This window comes from Ranitomeya imitator, chromosome 10, assembly GCF_032444005.1.
Source record: "Ranitomeya imitator isolate aRanImi1 chromosome 10, aRanImi1.pri, whole genome shotgun sequence".
Taxonomy (NCBI): domain Eukaryota; kingdom Metazoa; phylum Chordata; class Amphibia; order Anura; family Dendrobatidae; genus Ranitomeya; species Ranitomeya imitator.
Window position 1 is genome coordinate 149,825,903 of NC_091291.1, and position 18,817 is coordinate 149,844,719.

General features: G+C 42.3%; 1 protein-coding gene across 10 annotated transcripts in view; it reads left to right on the forward strand.

Annotated features, from left to right (window-relative positions):
- The window catches only part of NTM (neurotrimin), a 1,102,415-nt gene that overhangs the window by 814,510 nt on the left and 269,088 nt on the right, over nt 1-18,817 (forward strand). For all 10 annotated transcript variants that reach the window (XM_069740768.1, XM_069740761.1, XM_069740770.1 and 7 more), the window contains one exon: nt 6,830-6,964. In XM_069740768.1, the coding sequence (XP_069596869.1) occupies nt 6,830-6,964 (135 nt within the window). The remainder of the gene's footprint in view (nt 1-6,829; nt 6,965-18,817) is intronic.

An 18,817-nucleotide genomic window follows, 5' to 3' on the forward strand; every position in this document is an offset into this window, starting at 1 on the left:
ACAGGACAGGAGGAGAGGTACTGTGCAGTGTATATATACAGGACAGGAGGAGTGGTACTGTGCAGTGTATATATACAGGAGGAGTGGTACTGTGCAGTGTATATATACAGGAGGATTGGTACTGTGCAGTGTATATATACAGGAGGATTGGTACTGTGCAGTGTATATATACAGGACAGGAGGAGTGGTACTGTGCAGTGTATATATACAGGACAGGAGGAGTGGTACTGTGCAGTGTATATATACAGGACAGGAGGAGTGGTACTGTGCAGTGTATATATACAGGACAGGAGGAGTGGTACTGTGCAGTATATATACAGGACAGGAGGAGAGGTACTGTGCAGTGTATATATACAGGACAGGAGGAGTGGTACTGTGCAGTGTGTATATGTATGTATGTATATATATATGTATATATATATATATATATATATATATATATATATATATATATATATATATATGAGGAGTGGTACTGTGCAGTGTATATATATATAGGAGGAGTGGTACTGTGCAGTGTATATATACAGGACAGGAGGAGTGGTACTGTGCAGTATATATATACAGGAGGAGTGGTACTGTGCAGTGTATATATACAGGAGGAGTGGTACTGTGCAGTGTATATATACGGGACAGGAGGAGTGGTACTGTGCAGTGTATATATACAGGACAGGAGGAGTGGCACTGTGCAGTGTATATATACAGGAGGAGTGGTACTGTGCAGTGTATATATACAGGAGAGGAGGAGTGGTACTGTGCAGTGTATATATACAGGAGTGGTACTGTGCAGTGTATATATATATATATACAGGAGGAGTGGTACTGTGCAGTATATATACAGGACAGGAGGAGTGGTACTGTGCAGTGTATATATACAGGACAGGAGGAGTGGTACTGTGCAGTGTATATATACAGAACAGGAGGAGGGTACTGTGCAGTGTATATATACAGGAGGAGTGGTACTGTGCAGTGTATATATACAGGACAGGAGGAGTGGTACTGTGCAGTGTATATATATACAGGAGTGGTACTGTGCAGTGTGTATATACAGGACAGGAGGAGTGGTACTGTGCAGTGTATATATACAGGAGGAGTGGTACTGTCAGTGTATATATACAGGAGGAGCGGTACTGTGCAGTGTATATATACAGGAGGAGTGGTACTGTGCAGTGTATATATACAGGAGGAGTGGTACTGTGCAGTGTATATATACAGGACAGGAGGAGTGGTACTGTGCAGTGTATATATACATGACAGGAGGAGTGGTACTGTGCAGTGTATATATACAGGAGGAATGGTACTGTGCAGTGTATATATACAGGAGGAGTGGTACTGTGCAGTGTATATATACAGGAGGAGTGGTACTGTGCAGTATATATACAGGACAGGAGGAGGGTACTGTGCAGTGTATATATACAGGACAGGAGGAGTGGTACTGTACAGTGTATATATACAGGAGGAGTGGTACTGTGCAGTGTATATATACAGGAGGAGTGGTACTGTGCAGTGTATATATACAGGAGGAGTGGTGCTGTGCAGTGTATATATACAGGAGGAGTGGTACTGTACAGTGTATATATACAGGAGGAGTGGTACTGTGCAGTGTATATATACAGGAGGAGTGGTACTGTGCAGTGTATATATACAGGAGGAGTGGTCCTGTGCAGTGTATATATACAGGACAGGAGGAGTGGTACTGTGCAGTGTATATATACATGACAGGAGGAGTGGTACTGTGCAGTGTATATATACAGGAGGAGTGGTACTGTGCAGTGTATATATACAGGAGGAGTGGTACTGTGCAGTGTATATATACAGGAGGAGTGGTACTGTGCAGTATATATACAGGACAGGAGGAGGGTACTGTGCAGTGTATATATACAGGACAGGAGGAGTGGTACTGTACAGTGTATATATACAGGAGGAGTGGTACTGTGCAGTGTATATATATACAGGAGGAGTGGTACTGTGCAGTGTATATATACAGGAGGAGTGGTACTGTGCAGTGTATATATATACAGGAGGAGTGGTACTGTTCAGTGTATATATACAGGACAGTTGGAGTGGTACTGTGCAGTGTATATATACAGGACAGGAGGAGTGGTACTGTGCAGTGTATATATACAGGACAGGAGGAGTGGTACTGTGCAGTGTATATATACAGGACAGGAGGAGTGGTACTGTGCAGTGTATATATACAGGAGGAGTGGTACTGTGCAGTGTATATATACAGGACAGGAGGAGTGGTACTGTGCAGTGTATATATACAGGAGGAGTGGTACTGTGCAGTGTATATATACAGGAGGAGTGGTACTGTGCAGTGTATATATACAGGAGGAGTGGTACTGTGCAGTGTGTATATATACAGGACAGGAGGAGTGGTACTGTGCAGTGTATATATACAGGACAGGAGGAGTGGTACTGTGCAGTGTATATACAGGAGGAGTGGTACTGTGCAGTGTATATATACAGGAGGAGTGGTACTGTGCAGTATATATACAGGACAGGAGGAGTGGTACTGTGCAGTGTATATATATACAAAAGGAGTGGTACTGTGCAGTGTATATATACAGGACAGGAGGAGTGGTATTGTGCAGTGTATATATACAGGACAGGAGGAGTGGTACTGTGCAGTGTATATATACAGGACAGGAGGAGGGTACTGTGCAGTGTATATATACAGGACAGGAGGAGTGGTACTGTGCAGTGTATATATACAGGAGGAGTGGTGCTGTGCAGTATATATACAGGACAGGAGGAGCGGTACTGTGCAGTGTATATATACAGGAGGAGTGGTACTGTGCAGTGTATATATACAGGACAGGAGGAGTGGTACTGTGCAGTGTATATATACAGGAGGAGTGGTACTGTGCAGTGTATATATACAGGACAGGAGGAGTGGTACTGTGCAGTGTATATATACAGGACAGGAGGAGTGGTACTGTGCAGTGTATATATATACAGGAGGAGTGGTACTGTGCAGTGTGTATATACAGGACAGGAGGAGCGGTACTGTGCAGTGTATATATACAGGAGGAGTGGTACTGTGCAGTGTATATATACAGGACAGGAGGAGTGGTACTGTGCAGTGTATATATACAGGAGGAGTGGTACTGTGCAGTGTATATATACAGGACAGGAGGAGTGGTACTGTGCAGTGTATATATACAGGAGTGGTACTGTGCAGTGTATATATACAGGACAGGAGGAGTGGTACTGTGCAGTGTATATATACAGGACAGGGGGAGGGTACTGTGCAGTGTATATATATACAGGAGGAGTGGTACTGTGCAGTGTATATATACAGGACAGGAGGAGTGGTACTGTGCAGTGTATATATACAGGACAGGAGGAGTGGTACTGTGCAGTGTATATATACAGGAGGAGTGGTACTGTGCAGTGTATATATACAGGACAGGAGGAGTGGTACTGTGCAGTGTATATATACAGGAGTGGTACTGTGCAGTGTATATATACAGGACAGGAGTAGTGGTACTGTGCAGTGTATATATACAGGACAGGGGGAGGGTACTGTGCAGTGTATATATATACAGGAGGAGTGGTACTGTGCAGTGTATATATACAGGACAGGAGGAGTGGTACTGTGCAGTGTATATATATACAGGAGGAGTGGTACTGTGCAGTGTATATATACAGGAGGAGTGGTACTGTGCAGTGTATATATACAGGACAGGAGGAGTGGTCCTGTGCAGTGTATATATACAGGACAGGGGGAGGGTACTGTGCAGTGTATATATACAGGACAGGAGGAGTGGTACTGTGCAGTGTATATATACAGGACAGGAGGAGCGGTACTGTGCAGTGTATATATACAGGAGGAGTGGTACTGTGCAGTGTATATATACAGGACAGGAGGAGTGGTACTGTGCAGTGTATATATACAGGAGGAGTGGTACTGTGCAGTGTATATATACAGGACAGGAGGAGTGGTACTGTGCAGTGTATATATACAGGACAGGAGGATTGGTACTGTGCAGTGTATATATACAGGAGGAGCGGTACTGTACAGTGTATATATACAGGAGGAGCGGTACTGTGCAGTGTATATATACAGGAGGAGCGGTACTGTGCAGTGTATATATACAGGAGGAGTGGTACTGTGCAGTGTATATATACAGGAGGAGTGGTACTGTGCAGTGTATATATACAGGAGGAGTGGTACTGTGCAGTGTATATATACAGGAGGAGTGGTACTGTGCAGTGTATATATACAGGAGGAGTGGTACTGTGCAGTGTATATATAACAGGAGGAGCGGTACTGTGCAGTGTATATATACAGGAGGAGCGGTGCTGTGCAGTGTATATATACAGGAGGAGTGGTACTGTGCAGTGTATTTATACAGGAGGAGTGGTACTGTGCAGTGTATATATACAGGACAGGAGGAGTGGTACTGTGCAGTGTATATATACAGGAGGAGCGGTACTGTACAGTGTATATATACAGGAGGAGCGGTACTGTACAGTGTATATATACAGGAGGAGCGGTACTGTGCAGTGTATATATACAGGAGGAGTGGTACTGTGCAGTGTATATATACAGGAGGAGTGGTACTGTGCAGTGTATATATACAGGAGGAGTGGTACTGTGCAGTGTATATATACAGGAGGAGCGGTACTGTGCAGTGTATATATACAGGAGGAGTGGTACTGTGCAGTGTATATATACAGGAGGAGTGGTACTGTGCAGTGTATATATACAGGAGGAGCGGTACTGTGCAGTGTATATATACAGGAGGAGCGGTACTGTGCAGTGTATATATACAGGAGGAGTGGTACTGTGCAGTGTATATATACAGGAGGAGTGGTACTGTGCAGTGTATATATAACAGGAGGAGCGGTACTGTGCAGTGTATATATACAGGAGGAGGGGTACTGTGCAGTGTATATATACAGGAGGAGCGGTGCTGTGCAGTGTATATATACAGGAGGAGCGGTGCTGTGCAGTGTATATATACAGGTGAGTGGTACTGTACAGTGTATATATACAGGAGGAGCGGTACTGTACAGTGTATATATACAGGAGGAGCGGTACTGTGCAGTGTATATATACAGGAGGAGCGGTACTGTGCAGTGTATATATACAGGAGGAGTGGTACTGTGCAGTGTATATATACAGGAGGAGCTGTACTGTGCAGTGTGTATATATACAGGAGGAGGGGTACTGTACAGTGTATATATACAGGAGGAGCGGTACTGTACAGTGTATATATACAGGAGGAGCGGTACTGTGCAGTGTATATATACAGGAGGAGTGGTACTGTGCAGTGTATATATACAGGAGGAGCGGTACTGTGCAGTGTATATATACAGGAGGAGGGGTACTGTGCAGTGTATATATACAGGAGGAGCGGTACTGTGCAGTGTATATATACAGGAGGAGCGGTGCTGTGCAGTGTATATATACAGGAGGAGGGGTACTGTGCAGTGTATATATACAGGAGGAGCGGTACTGTGCAGTGTATATATACAGGAGGAGCGGTACTGTGCAGTGTATATATACAGGAGGAGTGGTACTGTGCAGTGTATATATACAGGAGGAGCGGTGCTGTGCAGTGTATATATACAGGAGGAGCGGTACTGTGCAGTGTATATATACAGGAGGAGCGGTACTGTGCAGTGTATATATATACAGGAGGAGCGGTACTGTACAGTGTATATATACAGGAGGAGCGGTACTGTGCAGTGTATATATACAGGAGGAGTGGTACTGTGCAGTGTATATATACAGGAGGAGTGGTACTGTGCAGTGTATATATACAGGAGGAGTGGTACTGTGCAGTGTATATATAACAGGAGGAGTGGTACTGTGCAGTGTATATATAACAGGAGGAGCGGTACTGTGCAGTGTATATATACAGGAGGAGGGGTACTGTGCAGTGTATATATACAGGAGGAGCGGTACTGTGCAGTGTATATATACAGGAGGAGCGGTGCTGTGCAGTGTATATATACAGGACAGGAGGAGTGGTACTGTGCAGTGTATATATACAGGACAGGAGGAGTGGTACTGTGCAGTGTATATATACAGGACAGGAGGAGTGGTACTGTGCAGTGTATATATACAGGAGGAGTGGTACTGTGCAGTGTATATATACAGGAGGAGTGGTACTGTGCAGTGTATATATACAGGAGGAGTGGTACTGTGCAGTGTATATATAACAGGAGGAGTGGTACTGTGCAGTGTATATATAACAGGAGGAGTGGTACTGTGCAGTGTATATATAACAGGAGGAGCGGTACTGTGCAGTGTATATATACAGGAGGAGCGGTGCTGTGCAGTGTATTTATACAGGAGGAGTGGTACTGTGCAGTGTATATATACAGGAGGAGCGGTGCTGTGCAGTGTATATATACAGGAGGAGTGGTACTGTGCAGTGTATATATACAGGAGGAGCGGTGCTGTGCAGTGTATTTATACAGGAGGAGTGGTACTGTGCAGTGTATATATACAGGAGGAGCGGTGCTGTGCAGTGTATGTGACGTTTGTTTCTTCCCATTTGGTGTCTCCCCTTGTCCTCCTCCTTTTTGTAGTCTGGGGTGCGTTGTTGTTGCTGTTTATCTCCCTTGTCTGTTTCCTCTTGTGTCTTTACGTTTGAGCAGGACTAGGTCTTCGGACGCTGGGAGCTCAGGGTTGCACAGGGACAGTGTCAGGGTGCCCAGTTTAATCTTGGACTGGTGGCGGAGCTCCCCTTCTCTTCCGTTTCGCCGTCTTGCTTATGGCAGAAGCTGTCCTCCGAGCATACCCGTGTGATCGTGGGTAATGGAGCCATGTGCAGCGGCATGTAACAGTCGTGTCTTTATTTTCCAGCACATGGTTTTATGAGTGAGGACGAGTATCTGGAGATCACCGGGATCACACGAGATCAGTCTGGTGTTTACGAGTGCAGTGCCGCCAATGATGTGTCCTCCCCGGACGTCAGAAGGGTTAAAGTAACCGTCAACTGTAAGTAAAGCGTCCAGAGATGTTATGCCTATGTTATTGCTGAGCACAGTGAGTGATTAATGGACAATTGCTAAGTGAATGGAATGCTCTGTGAATGTAAAGTGGAAAGGTTGACCCCGCCTGAAGTCAGCACATGACATACATCCTACTAGTCATTATATATTGGGGATGCCCAGGTTATACCAGCTATACATAATTGTAGAAAAAGAATTTGGTGCTCCAAAAATCAATGTGATTCATTTTATTTCACCTAGAATCCGTAGTATTGCAGTATAAATGTTGCAATTTTCAATGTTAACGTTTCGGCTCAGAGGCCTTCCTCAGAAATGAATAGAGGCAAGCAGGGAGAGGAGAGCAGTATACGTTCTTGTAATGGCGCTGGGGAGAAATGCACACCAGTGCTTATTTTCAGAGTCGTGACGAACTGGCGAATGTAAGGCATTGTCTTACGTCATTGGGCGTGTGTGGTAACACTTTCAAAATAATGTTGGTCAGATGTATGATGCTATACATGCCTTGTTTCCGATCTATAGAAAAGTAAAGCTGTGATAGGGAAACATGACAGTAATATCTCCCTCTTGGGACCCCCAAGGCAAACATATAGAAGTTGTCGATCCCATCATTTTCTAAAAAAACTAGCCACAACCTATGACCAGCCCTTTAATAAGTCACCAGAGGGGGAGGTATGTAGGTGTGACTGGTGTTAATAAAACAAAATACTGAACTCCGATCAGTGTCACTCCTGGGAGACAGTGTGCTGTGGTTCTGTACTGATACCTCCCAAAAACAGAGCTTCACTGCTATATTAGTTTTAGTATATATGTCTTCTGTTTATCCTTTTATTTTATGTAATTGTGTATACAGCATTGTTTTGTCTTTTGTAATATCTTTTGTGTATTTTTATAAACACTGCTTACTTTTTTGGATTAAATATATAACCATATAATAGCTCTGTTCCTCTTGCTCTATAAACCGCACCCCAGAAGTCATACGCTATAACGGTTGTCCAGTCTGCCTGAATAAAAGATTGGTGGCAGTGAGTTGTTCCTTTTTGTTTTTGTAGAGTTAGCAGTGAGTGTATCGGGAGATGTATATACACTCCATGCTTTGGAATTGGAGGTGTATATACCATAAGCTCACTGGAAGTTCCCTTACAACTGGCCTAGTAGTGAAACCGCCTCGGCCTCATCCTTCACTCGTCAGTGAATTGCTTAATTGTCTTGTCGATTTGAGGCAGTGAGTGTTGTGGTGTTCCCTGACAAATTGGTGAGATCTGTGGGGTTTTCGCCTGTTGGTTCTTTGGCTAATTGGTGGCAGCAGTCTGATCATCGTGGTCACCAGCGGTGCGATATAGAACATTAGTGATCCGGTTTGAGCTGCGCGGTTCCTGCGGATTCTGTGCAGTTTTGAGGATCGGACTCAGTGTTGAATTAAACCTTAGACATTACTGTATGTGTAGCAGTTACAACCCTCCATTCCCCTCTCTTGTGTTTCTGCCTGTCTTTTGTTTGGCAATCATGGCTGCAGTTGGGGAAGCCTGGCACAATAGGCAGAAGGAGACTCTTGCTGCCATCTGTACTATGAGACAGATTGACCCCACAAAGCCAGGCAGTAAATCACCTGAGCCCTGATGAAAGGGAGGCGACCCGAGGCCTGGTTGGTGCTGATGCAGGAGTCCTAAATACATAAGAAAGTAACATCAGCACACAGGGTGTCATGGACCCCACCTGCTGTTGGCCCCGCTGCCTCTCGATGAAGACGATCATAAGGGACGAGGGAATTCATTCAGCAATACATGAGGAGATAGAGACTGCTGAACGGCAGGCACAGACCGAGCGAGAGGCTGAAAGCAGAGCACCAAGCTGAGCGAGTGGCTGTGGAGCAGTGGGCTGATAGAGAGCACCAGCTGGCATTGGCCCAACTCCAGAGGAAACCATCTACCGAACTGAGCAGTGAGTCCAGTAATGGCAAAACCTTTAAATACCATCTTTAGCATTTCCCAGTCATGGAAAAGGATGCGGATCTTGACACACTTTTGAGGGAATTTGAAAAGACCTGCAGACAATACCAGTTTCTTGATGACCAGTGGGCTTGACACTTGACCTCGGGGCTACGAGGCAAAGCTCTGGAGGAGGTCGTTTTGCTCCATAAAGACTAAGATGGAGACGATGAGACCGTCAAGCCCTATAAGGAAATATCAGATGACCCTTGAAATGTATTGGGAAATACTCTGGACACTTCAATGTGGACTTCACAATGGCTACAGTGATGTGGGGTAAGGGTTCAGAACCAACTTCAAGCAGTGGATTCAAGGGATATCAGCTACCATCTTCGAGGTATTGAAGGGTCTGATGATGAAGGACTAATTTATTCATCTTTGACCTGTGGAGGTGCAACAGTTCGTGATGGACCGGGAGCTAAAAGAGGCCGCCATGGCCACATAGATTGCAGATACCTGTGAGTCCAGCCATATACCTAAGATGCTGAAATTAGCCGTTGCCTGCTGGAAACGGGTAAGCCAACAACCTGTGCTCTCGAAATTGGTTCTCGTGGGGGGAGGGGGAGAGAGTGGAGGATTGGTCTCACCCAGTCTTCCAGCACCTGTCCTGCATCTGATTCTCGCCAGTGCTTTACCTGCAGCCCATTGGGACATTTTAGCACTGCCTGCCCAGAGAGGCAGAAGAAGAACCCAACATTCAAGACCCAGGGGGCTAATGCAGCTGTTTTTTGTGGAATGGGCGATTGGGAGGGCCCGTAGAAACTTGCAGTCAGTGACTGTCAGTGAAATCATCACTGTCGGCCTCAAGGAAACCGGTGCAGAAAGAACCCTCATCTGTCCTGAATTGGTGTCCCTTGAAGAACTTACCTGGGTAGACCCTGACATTCACCGGGATTCAGGGTGTTCCCCAACCTTTGCTGATGTCCCAGGTTTTCCTAGACTGGGGCCCCTGGAGGGGTTTGAGGGAAGTGAGGGGGGGGAGGCGTGTCAAAGCACCTCCCCACAAATGTTTTTGGACTGATTTGGGATGGTTAGTTGCTCAATATGACCCTTCTAGATCTGGAACTTTGTGATTCAGGTGAAAGACGATGATGTGTCTCATTGCACAGGAGACCTCAGCCATGTCACGCTGTGGGGTCATGCTGCCGAGGATCCCCTCAAAGGAGGGAGGAATCAGTGCTAAGGGCGATGGGGACAGGCACAAGAATCATGAAGTAGCTGGTCCCGTGCAGCTGGTCCGTGTCACGACGGACAATGACATGCTTGGTAGCTGCCCCATGGTTAGCACTGCTCCAGGTGAGAATGGTAAAATGGTATCCATAGCCTGTCAGGATGATGGGAAAGGGGTACCCACAGCCTGCTAGGATAAGGGGAAGGTGTTATTCCCCAGGGATGCACCCTATCTAGCCACTGTTAACCGTAGTCAGAGTGCCCAGAACGCAGGTAACTTGCTGCCTTCTTGACCCTCCTCATCGAGCTGGGTAGCAGAACCAGTCTCAGTGGGTTCCAATGAGATTGGGGGGTTGGGGCATTAACATCGCTTCTGGCTTCCTCTAGCCTGGAGTTCCTGGCGGCTCTGCATTCAGATTCCAGTCTGGAGGACCTCGCGGAGAAGCCAATCTCTGAGTCTGACAAGGAGAAAGGTATTTTGGGACCAGGAGAGGTTGTATCGTGAGACTGTTTCCTGTAACTCCCAATAACAGTGGCTGAGGGAGAGACCTTTTGGTTTAGAGGCGAGTTGCTGCTGATTTATTTTTGAGATCCGCTGGCTGGACACTTGGGGGTCAGCAAAACTGTCTGGCTGTCCTACTATTTTTATTGGCCCAAAATGGAGACACATGTGCCAACTACCAACAGTCCTGTACCACATATCCAAGAGTGGTGAAGTCGGGACCTGTTCCGAAAGCTCCCCTGCTTTATTTGCAAGTGATAGAGGATCTTTTCCAGAGGACTTTTTGGGGCCACTGGCCGTTCTTGGCAGATTCAAAAACGTTTCATCCATGCTATGGAAGATTATTCCACCCGGTACCCGGAGGCAGTGCGTCTGTCCTCAATTAGGGCCGATAAGGATGCCCTTTTGGCCATATTTTTTCCAGTAGGATTTCCCAGGAAGATGCTTACAGATCAGGGGATTCAGTTCATGTCTCTTTTAATGCAAGCCCTCTGTAAGAAAATGCAGGTGCAGCACCTGGTATCAAGATCATATCACCCAATAAAACCAATGATTTGTCTGAAAATTTCAATGGTACCCTTATGCAGATGCTTAAGATGCTGATGGAGTGACTGGGAGTGGTATCTCCCATATCTGCTGTTTGCTTACAAAGAGGTTCACAGGCCTCAATGGGGTTCTCCCCCTTCAAGCTCTTGTACACCATAATAGTCCGGGAACCCCTTGGTCTAGTAAGAGAATCCTGGGAAGGGGACGTGAACACTACCGAAGTGTCCCGTCTTTGTGTATGTCATGCGGCTTAATATGATTACGGTGGAGGACTAAGCTTGCCTGAAACTGTGGTACAATCGGAACACCCAGGAGCGCATGTACTAAATGTGTCAGAACATGTGGCCCATAGTCCCAATGACCCATAAAAAGCTTCAGTTGGCCTGGGATGGTCCAAACCTTGTGCATCAGCATCTCAGTGATGTGAATTGTCGTCAACATTAACCATGCCAGGAAGAAGCAGAATGTCTTCCATTCCAACATGTTGAAAGCTCGTCATGACAGGGAGGCCTGCGCCCTTCCTTTGTGTAGCCTATCCGACTAAGGCAAGACTGAAGTCCTGGTGTGTTTGCTGGCCACAGCCCGGGACGAAGGGTGTATTGAGGATGCAGAGTTCAGCCCGCAGCTATCCCAGGACCAGAGTTCCCATCTGAGGGGTGTGTTCTGGCCCTACCTGATCATATTCACTGGTCTACCAAGAAAGATGCAATTAGACATCCACAAGGTGGACATGTAGTCACCTGGTCCAGAAAAAGGAGTGGACAACCTGGTTCTACTTGAACTACTGGCGGTTCAATGCCATCCCAGCCCGCAATGCGAACCCAATGCTACACATCAATGAGCTGCTGGATCGCTTAGCCAGTGCCCGTTATTTGATAATCATGGACTTAAGTCAGGGTACTGGCAGATTCCCATGTCCAGGGAGGCACAGGAGAAGTCCGTCGTTTTTACCTCATTTGAACTGTATGAATCCCTTTACATGTCCTTTGGCATGAGAAATGATCCTGCCATATTTCAATGATTGGTCATCCAGCTTCTTGAGTGACTAGACGGGTTTGCTGTCTCTTACCTCTACGATATTGCCATTTTCAGTCCCACCTGGGGCAGGTGCTCAGGCATATCCAGGTCGCTGGTCTAACTACAAAGCCAAGAAATTGTCAAATGGGCATGACAGAGGTGCAGTACATCTGTCACCAAGCAGGTGGCGAAACTCTGAAGTTGGAAGCATGGAAAGGTGGAAGTTATCGCCTCTTGACCTACCCCCAAGACCAAGATGCAGGATATGTCCTTCTTGGGTTCAGCAGGGTACTATAGGAAGTTCTTCAACTGTACTGTCTGTGCCAAGCTTCTGGACCTCACAAAAAAAAGATACAGCAAACAGTCAACTGGACGGCTGATTATGAGCTGTAACTCGCCCTTGGCTGTTCCCCAGTTGTACAAGCCCTGGACTTCATCCGGCAGATTGTGATTCAAACACATTCCAGTGTGCAGGAGGAGAGTCTCGCCATAATGGGGTGACCCTACCCTGTAAGGGTGCAATTGACCATGGTCACTGAGCACACCCCTCTCAGCTGGCTGCTATAACAAATGACTGCAGTGAGCTTGGTTCTACAGCAGTACACATTTACTAATCAGTATAATAATGGCAGCACTGACGAGCTGTCCGGCAGGGAGACGATTTGTATATTGGGTATATATTTATAAATGTACAGCTGCTATAACCTCGGTATATATATTCTTGTGATAACACGCCATTTTATCTTCACGTCTATTTGCAGTAAGCCAGGAATAATAGACTGTTATCTATATGTAGATTTTTGAACTTGTTACTTTCTGGTTGGTCAAGAAAACAGACTTTTCTTTGGCCCACACAATTTTTTCCCCAAAAAAGAATCTTTTATTAATTCCTTACATGTCCCCTAATTTGCACACACACTACTTAGATTGGTCACTGACATCTGTATATCGACCTATTCTATGTGTATTTACTGTGTGTCATCCATCTCTTCTATCCTGTCGGCTCCTGCAGTGATTTTACAGACGCGGCAGATAAATTGCGGCTAATCTTCGATCTCTCTTTCGATGTAATATAAATACATATATATGTGTGTGTCACTGACTTGTATATACAGCGCTGGCAAAAACAAAGAGACCACTGCAGAATGTCCACTTTGTCTGATTTTCCTCTTTATAGGTATAATTTTGAGTAAAATGTAAATTGCTCTTTAAAGGGACACTGTCACCTGAATTTGGAGGGAACAATCTTCAGCCATGGAGGCGGGGTTTTCGGGTGTTTGATTCACCCTTTCCTTACCCGCTGGCTGCATGCTGGCTGCAATATTGGATTGAAGTTCATTCTCTGTCCTCCATAGTACACACCTGCGCAAGGCAAGATTACCTGGTGCAGACATGTACTATGGAGGACAGAGCATGAACTTCAATCCAATATTGCAGCCAGCATGCAGCCAGCGGGTAAGGAAAGGGTGAATCAAACACCCGAAAACCCCGCCCATATGACCCAAAACCAGTCTCGCCAAATTCAGGTGACAGAGTCCCTTTAATTCTATAAACTTCTGACAACGTCTCCGAAGTTCCAAGCAATACATTTTGAATTTATTTTCTGAAAATGAGAAATGGTCAAAATAAAAAAATGCAGACCTCAAATAATGCAAAAAAAAAAATAATTCATGATCATTTAGAAATAGCAATACTAATGTTTTACCCCAGGAAGAGTTCAGAAATCAATAATCATGGTTATTCCACACAATGTTAATCCCAGCTTTCCTGCGTCTTGGCAGCTTTCCTCCAGTCTCTCACACGGCTCCTAGTACAATAATGTCAGCCGATCTTCTTTGATGGCTTGTGACTACCCATTTTCCTCCTGATTACTTTACAGAGGTTTTCACTGGGCTTCAGGTCTGGAGATTGGGCGGCCATGACAGGGATTTGATGTGGTGGTCCTTCATCCACACCTTGATTGACCTAGCTGTGTGGCATGGCGCACCTTCATGCTGGAAAAACCAGTCCTCAAACATTGCCTGAGCAGAAGGCATCATCTGTTTTTCCAGGATAACCTTGTATGCAGCTTGATTCATACGTCCTAAACAAAGAACAACCTGCCCAATTCCAGCCTTGCTGAAGCATCTCCAGATCATCACCGATCCTCCGCCAGATCTCACAGTGGATACAATAAACTGTGGCTTGTACGCCTCTCCAGGTCTCCGTCTAACCATTAGACGACCAGGTGTTGGGCAAAGCTGACAATTGGACTCATCAGAGAAGATTACCTTACTCCAGTCCTCTATGGTCCAATCCTTATGGTCTTTGGCAATCTTCAGCCTGGCTCTCCTTTGCTTCTCATTGATGAAAAGCTTTTTTCTAGCTTTACATGACTTGAGTCCTGCCTCTAGGAGCCTGTTATGAACTGTTCTGGCCGTGCTCTTCATCCCAGCTGCCATTTGCCATTCCTTTTGTAGGTCACTTGATGTCGTCCTGCGGTTGCTGAGTGACATTAGAATAAGATGACGGTCATCCCGGTCAGTGAAGAGACGTTTTCACCCTCTGCTGGTCTGTAGCTTTGTTGTCCCCAACGTCTGCTGCTTGACCTTGTTGTAATGGACTGCCCTCTTAGAAATGTTAAGGATGGAGGCAACATGACGCTCACTGTGTCCCTCTGCTAGTAAAGCCAGAAATGAGCCTTTCTTTTCCTCGCTCAAGACTTTTCTTTTCAACTCCTTCGGCGTGGTTGTTATTTTTTCATTCCTATTACTTTTGGGATATTCCTAGCACTTGCTTTGCCATCCAGCTTGTCCTATTGCAGGAGGATTGTGAACACCACAGCACGGATTTTATACTTTCCTTCGTTAAATAACATTTGGTTCAGGTGATCACTAATCAGAAGCACAATAAGTAGAATGAGGTGTACTCTGGATGGAATTCACCTGACACTGGGATGGAATGGCTGCCAGACATGGAGAGGCGGATTTTATACAGCTGTGCAGGGGGCTCTTCATTGGTGCCAGAGCTGTACATGCATCTATTCTATGTGTATATATCTATATCAGGGGTCTCAAACTGCATCCTCAAGGGCCGCAAACAGGTCATGTTCTCAGGATTTCCTTGTACTGCACAGGTGATAATGAAATCACCTGAACAGATAATGATTATAGCACCTTGTGCAATGGAAGGGAATCTAGGAAACACACATGTGTGAGACCCTCGAGGAATGCAGTGAGACCCCTGATCTATACTCTTCTAACCGGTCTGTGGGATTCTACTGTACGCCACAGATCATTTGACAGCTTTTAATATATCTATCTATGTATCTATTATCTATCATCTATCTATTATCTATCTATCTATCATCTATCATCTATCTATTATCTATCTATTATCTATCATCTATCTATTATCTATCTATCTATCATCTATCATCTATCTATTATCTATCTATCATCTATCTATTATCTATCTATCATCTATCTATTATCTATCTATTATCTATCTATTATCTATCATCTATCTATTATCTATCTATTATCTATCATCTATCTATTATCTATCTATTATCTATCTATCTATTATCTATCTATCATCTATCTATTATCTATCTATCATCTATCTATCTATTATCTATCTATTATCTATCTATTATCTATCATCTATCTATTATCTATCTATTATCTATCATCTATCTATTTTCTATCTATTATCTATCTATCTATTATCTATCTATCATCTATCTATTATCTATCTATCATCTATCTATCTATTATCTATCTATTATCTATCTATTATCTATCTATTATCTATCTATCTATTATCTATCTATCCATCTATCATCTATCTATCTATCATCTATCTATTATCTATCATCTATCTATTATCTATCTATTACCTATTATCTATCTATTATCTATCTATTATCTATCTATTATCTATCTATTATCTATTATCTATCTATTATCTATCTATTATCTATCTATTACCTATTATCTATCTATCATCTATCTATTATCTATCTATCTATTATCTATCTATCTATTATCTATCTATCTATTATCTATCTATCATCTATCTATCATCTATCTATCATCTATCTATCATCTATCTATTATCTATCTATTATCTATCATCTATCTATTATCTATCTATCTATCATCTATCTATTATCTATCTATTACCTATTATCTATCTATCATCTATCTATTATCTATCTATCTATTATCTATCTATTATCTATCTATCTATTATCTATCTATTATCTATCTATTATCTATCTATTATCTATCTATTATCTATCTATTATCTATCTATTATCTATCTATCTATCATCTATCTATCATCTATCTATCATCTATCTATTATCTATCTATTATCTATCTATTATCTATCATCTATCTATTATCTATCTATCTATCATCTATCTATCATCTATCTATTATCTATCTATTACCTATTATCTATCTATCATCTATCTATTATCTATCTATCTATTATCTATCTATTATCTATCTATCTATTATCTATCTATTTATCTATTATCTATCTATTATCTATCTATCTATTATCTATCTATTATCTATCTATCTATCATCTATCTATCATCTATCTATCATCTATCTATTATCTATCTATTATCTATCATCTATCTATTATCTATCTATTATCTATCTATCTATCTATCTATCATCTATCTATTATCTATTATCTATCTATTATCTATCTATCATCTATCTATCTATCATCTATCTATTATCTATCATCTATCTATTATCTATCTATCTATCTATCTATCTATCTATTATCTATCTATCTATCGATCTATCTATCTATTATCTATCTATCTATTATCTATCTATCTATTTATCTATTATCTATCTATTATCTATCTATCTATTTATCTATCTATTTATCTATCTATCTATTATCTATCATCTATCTATCTATTATCTATCATCTATCTATCATCTATCTATCATCTATCTATCTATTATCTATCTATTATCTATCTATTATCTATCTATTATCTATCTATTATCTATCTATTATCTATCTATTATCTATCTATTATCTATCTATTATCTATCTATTATCTATCTTATCTATCATCTATCTATTATAGATAGATTAGATAGATAGATAGATAATAGATAATAGATATATAGATAGATAATAGATAGATAATAGATAGATAATAGATAGATGATAGATAGATGATAGATAATAGATAGATAATAGATAGATAATAGATAGATAATAGATAGATAATAGATAGATAATAGATAGATAATAGATAGATAATAGATAGATAGATAGATGATAGATAGATGATAGATAGATGATAGATAATAGATAGATAGATGATAGATAATAGATAGATAGATAATAGATAGATAATAGATAGATAATAGATAGATAATAGATATATAGATAGATAATAAATAGATGATAGATAACAGATAGATGATAGATAGATAGATGATAGATAGATAGATGATAGATAGATAGATGATAGATAGATAGATGATAGATAGATAGATGATAGATAGATAGATGATAGATAGATGATAGATAGATAGATGATAGATAGATAGATGATAGATAGATAGATGATAGATAGATAATAGATATATAGATAGATGATAGATAGATAATAGATAGATTAGATAGATAGATAATAGATAGATAATAGATAGATTAGATAGATAATAGATAGTTAATAGATAGATAGATAATAGATAATAGATAGATAATAGATAATAGATAGATGATAGATAGATAGATAATAGATAGATAGTAGATAGATAGATGATAGATAGATAATACAGGTCCTTCTCAAAAAATTAGCATATAGTGTTAAATTTCATTATTTCCCATAATGTAATGATTACAATTAAACTTTCATATATTATAGATTCATTATCCACCAACTGAAATTTGTCAGGTCTTTTATTGTTTTAATACTGATGATTTTGGCATACAACTCCTTATAACCCAAAAAACCTGTCTCAATAAATTAGCATATCAAGAAAAGGTTCTCTAAACGACCTATTACCCTAATCTTCTGAATCAACTAATTAACTCTAAACACATGCAAAAGATACCTGAGGCTTTTATAAACTCCCTGCCTGGTTCATTACTCAAAACCCCCATCATGGGTAAGACTAGCGACCTGACAGATGTCAAGAAGGCCATCATTGACACCCTCAAGCAAGAGGGTAAGACCCAGAAAGAAATTTCTCAACAAATAGGCTGTTCCCAGAGTGCTGTATCAAGGCACCTCAATGGTAAGTCTGTTGGAAGGAAACAATGTGGCAGAAAACGCTGTACAACGAGAAGAGGAGACCGGACCCTGAGGAAGATTGTGGAGAAGGACCGATTCCAGACCTTGGGGAACCTGAGGAAGCAGTGGACTGAGTCTGGTGTGGAAACATCCAGAGCCACCATGCACAGGCGTGTGCAGGAAATGGGCTACAGGTGCCGCATTCCCCAGGTAAAGCCACTTTTGAACCATAAACAGCGGCAGAGGCGCCTGACCTGGGCTACAGAGAAGCAGCACTGGACTGTTGCTAAGTGGTCCCAAGTACTTTTTTCTGATGAAAGCAAATTTTGCATGTCATTCGGAAATCAAGGT